This window comes from Pinus tabuliformis, chromosome 6 (genome assembly GCF_031772625.1).
Source record: "Pinus tabuliformis cultivar Carrire ecotype Pingquan chromosome 6, CPIR1, whole genome shotgun sequence".
Taxonomy (NCBI): domain Eukaryota; kingdom Viridiplantae; phylum Streptophyta; class Pinopsida; order Pinales; family Pinaceae; genus Pinus; species Pinus tabuliformis.
Genome location: NC_142292.1, coordinates 1,790,303,457 through 1,790,307,698, shown reverse-complemented (window position 1 = coordinate 1,790,307,698; position 4,242 = coordinate 1,790,303,457). Strand labels below are relative to the sequence as shown.

At 37.5% G+C, this 4,242-nt stretch overlaps 1 protein-coding gene across 1 annotated transcript; it reads right to left on the bottom strand.

Annotated features, from left to right (window-relative positions):
- Window positions 1-1,362: 1,362 nt before the first annotated feature.
- Window positions 1,363-2,112, bottom strand: LOC149266167 (uncharacterized). The gene has a single exon (XM_089407368.1). The coding sequence runs from the start codon at window positions 2,110-2,112 to the stop codon at window positions 1,363-1,365; it is 750 nt and encodes a 249-aa protein (XP_089263494.1).
- Window positions 2,113-4,242: the final 2,130 nt, after the last annotated feature.

Here is a 4,242-nt window from a genome sequence, read left to right as displayed (position 1 = left end):
AATATTTATGTGCCTCAGTCTATTTCACCGTCGAATATGTTCATCCATCGGGTTAATTCTCCATCGTTGATCTAAAGCCTACAGATCCTATGGTCTCCGTCTATATCGCGTGGGTAAGTTGCTCGACCATTACTCATGCGATGTAAGCGGTTTTCTCTCTCATCCACTGGACACGCATTGCCCAGTGTGTGGCATTGCGTTGAACTCGGCCAAACCTGCTTACCGCTCGAAGTGCATGGGATATCTTGTTGGTTTTGGGCACGGGACCCGCCTCCTGACGATTTCCGCACAGTTTCCTATTTTCCTCGTGACCAAGAACTCAGGGCTTTCATTACTGAAAGTTTTTCGCTGCAATATGCGATTGCACTAATCATATATTAGAAACTGCCTCTGTTTATAGATCTAGGCTTCCGATTGCCAATTTGTGTCCATGCACGGTCTCGATGGGCCAACGGTCAACACGCTTTGACCGAGGGTCCTCGTTGTTCTGTTCTGGCCACAAATTTCCATTGTCCTGAGGTCATTTCTGATAATTCTATTATTCATAAGATTTTGAAGCTTGACATAATTTAAAACAGTCATGGAAATGTTTAAGGATCCAATTCTGATCAGTATCATTGTTGTAACCATCCTATTCTCCAAATATGTAAATGTTTCTTGACACTTTTCTATCCAATTCCATCACTTTTCCTTCTTTAGAAGGTCTGTCAGTGGTGTAGTCACCGTGGATTACCCCTCTACAAACTTCTGCAGGTAGTTGGTCATCCCCAAGAACACCCCCATATCATGGACATTCTTCGCTTCGGTCCAATCCGCAATTGCCTTTATCCTACTCAGCTCCATCCATATGTGACCTTGACCCAGCATGTATCCAAGGAATGGAATCTCGGTTTGGGAAAACATACAACTGATTTTTCTTCGGTGCCTCAAATATGAAAGATAATTACTTCTTATTACCCTCCATGTTATCACTGAATATCACGATGTCTTCTAAGTATACTACCATGAACAAATCTAAATATGGATGTAAAACATCATTCATGAAAGTGAAAACGTAGCAGGAGCATTGTACCACATGAATGGCATGACAAGGAACTCAAAACTCCCATACCTCATCACAATCGTGGTTTTCTTCTCATTCCCCTCTACTATCTACACCTGAAAATACCCATGCCTCAAGTCTAGCTTGGAATACACTCAGAATTTTGCAAGCTTGTCGAAGAAATCCACAACAAGTGGCAAAGGATACCCATTCTTTATCATCTACTTGTTAAGAGAATGATAATCACAACACATCATTAACTCATTGGTATGTTTCTTCCTCTGGAACAATATTGGAGCACCATATGGGGACCTTAAAGGTCATATGAAACTTGCATCAGCCAATTCCTTCAACTGTCGTTTCAACTCATCCAACTCCGGTCTTGACAAACAATAAGGATCTTTTTCTAGAGGTTGCTTCCTTGGCTCTAGCTCAATGTTATGGTCCACTTCACATCTCAGTGGAAGTACTTTCAGCAACTCATCGGGCATCAAATATACATATTTGTCCAATACATTGGATATCTCGGCTGGAATAGGCATCCTGATTCCATCATTGTCCTCAAACTCCTTGATTAGTGTCACATATGTTTGAACATTTGTATCTTGCATCGCCCTACTCATACCTAGTACAGAAACATGTTGCGCCTTCACTTCCCTTCTTTGTTGTTGAGTAGGTAAATCATGCATCCGTGTATCTCCAGTCAACATAATCTCGTTACAAAAGGGGAGAACCATTGCCTTGTTTCCCTTCAGAAAATCCTGCCCCAATATCATGTCAAAGTTGTTCATCTCCATCATTGTGAATTCCAAACAACCCTTCCAATCTGCAATATGAATTGGCACATCATCTGCCAATCCCAACACTCTAGCCTTTGAGTTCACTGCCTTGACCTCCACATCCTTCGGAACAATATGCAGCCCAAATTCCTTCGCTAGCCTTGTCGTTATAAAATTATGTGTGACACCTAGGTCCACCAAGTCTTGGATGGTTCTTCCATGAATCTCCAAGTCAAGAAACCCCAAAATATGTAGCCAATTTTTCTTTTGCTCAGAAATTTCCTCCTGCATACATTTTCGGTCTCTAAAACATTTTGTTGTACTCGCTCTAATACCATCTGTCACGGCTCCAAATCAGTTTTCCCGTTTGGAGTGTCATGCGAAAATGGTTAAAAATTCATACTTAGTTTTTTTCTTCATGTTTTCTCGACTACACCTACATACATCATCAATACTTTTCTCCATTATTAGTTTTGGGTGGATTAATCTTAACATTACAACAGTACCAACAATGCTTAGCATGAACAACATGATATGAACAATTATATAATTTCATTTATAAAATTATGATATACATAATTTTAAAAGGTTTTTGACAGTGCTGAATTCATTTCCACTTTCAAAAACATGATTTAAACATTGTTTTTGCAAGATATCTTGAGTTTTTTTTGCCCATATTTTGACTTTTCCACTTCCAAAAACATGTTTTAGACATTTCTTTTGTAAGATTTGTTGAATTTTTTTTCCCAGATTCGCATCATTTTTTACCATTCGGACAATTCCTTCACCTCCATAGACTTGTCCATTAGAATTTATGATTATCATTATCTTTTGAATATTCCCAAAGTAAATGTGAGAATGGTTGTTTCCCGTTAAATAAGTGTGAAAATCAACAAACATAAAACTAATATTCTAAAAAAATTGCCTTCCTTCCAATATGAACGTGAATGAAAACAAAATGTACAGAAAGTTATTGCAAGAATAATATGATGTTTAATCCCATGAAAAGACCACTTATATATATTTTTCTTCATTTTTCGTTCACGTTATGGGTGAAAGAGGTTTGCACCTGTGCATTAATGTAATTTGGATTTTCTTAGGTGGAGATATTTGTCAAAAACTAGAAGAATCAAATTTATTAATAAACCTGAGCAGCTCATAGGTGTAGAACACCACCTAGAGACTGTCTCTGCAGAACACGCTCTACCTTACATTCATTACATGAGAAATATATATAATTTACACACAATTAGGGAAGTTGAAACAACAACTTAGAAATCAGGAACAAACTCCTAATCTAAGGTTCGGTTGAACCGTCACTCCATTAACACATTTCTTCATTAATCTCAAAACTCCCCCTTAATGGAGAAATGGATTCACAGATATGCCTAACACTTCCCTAAACAATTCAAACTTGATTCTACCAAGAGGTTTGGTAAAAATATAAGAAACATTGCCACAACTATTACAATACTCAAAATGGATTTCTTTTTACCGAACTTTCTCCCTAAAAAAATGAAATTGTGTATCAATATGCTTTGTGTTCTTATGAAATAATGGATTATTTTCAAGTTTTATGGAGCTCTAGTTGTCACACTTGATCAATGTTGCAACCTTCTGTTATTCTCCAGCATCAAGGAGAAGTCTCCTCAACCTAACTGCTTCACATGTTGCTACACAACTAGCTTCATATTCAGCTTCCGTAGAAGAAAAGGATATTATGTTCTGCCTTTCACTGCTCCATGTAATGACCCCGAATCCAATGGTAAATGCATAGCCTATTATGGATCATTAGTGATCAACATTTCCAGCCCAATCAAAGTCTGAAAAAATTGTCAATATAACATCACATGACTCAGTATAAACAATACCAAAATCTAAGGTTCCCTCGAGATACCTTAAAACACCTTTTTCTGCAACCCAGTGGCTCTCTAGGGGCTTTGACATAAATTGGCTCAATGCACTAACTGCATAAGCCAAATCTGGCCTAGTTGTAGTCAAGTAGATTAGACTCCCAACCAATTGTCTATACAAATTCACATCTGCCTCCATAGATCCATCACCATTCTGAAGTTTTAAATTTTGTTGTAAAGGTACTGCTACAGCGTTGCACTGATCCATTTTGAAATTTTCCAATAAGCTCCTGACATACTTAGTCTGTAATAGAAAAGTTTGTCCAGAATCCCTCCAAACTTCCAGACCCAAACAATAATGTATCTCTCCAAGGTCTTTCATCTCAAAGACTTGTGACATCTGCTCCTTAATTTCTTTGATGAGATTATCAACATTCCCTGTAATGATTAGATCATCTACATATAAATAAATCAAAACAATCCTTCCCTCTTTATCAAACACGATATAAAGATTAGGGTCATTTTTGCTTCTTTCATAACCATGCTTCAGGAAAAATGAATCAATTTT

Bases quoted from the DNA above. Each gene is read 5' to 3' on its own strand.
- LOC149266167 (XM_089407368.1), bottom strand. From the start codon at position 2,112: ATGCAGGAGGAAATTTCTGAGCAAAAGAAAAATTGGCTACATATTTTG.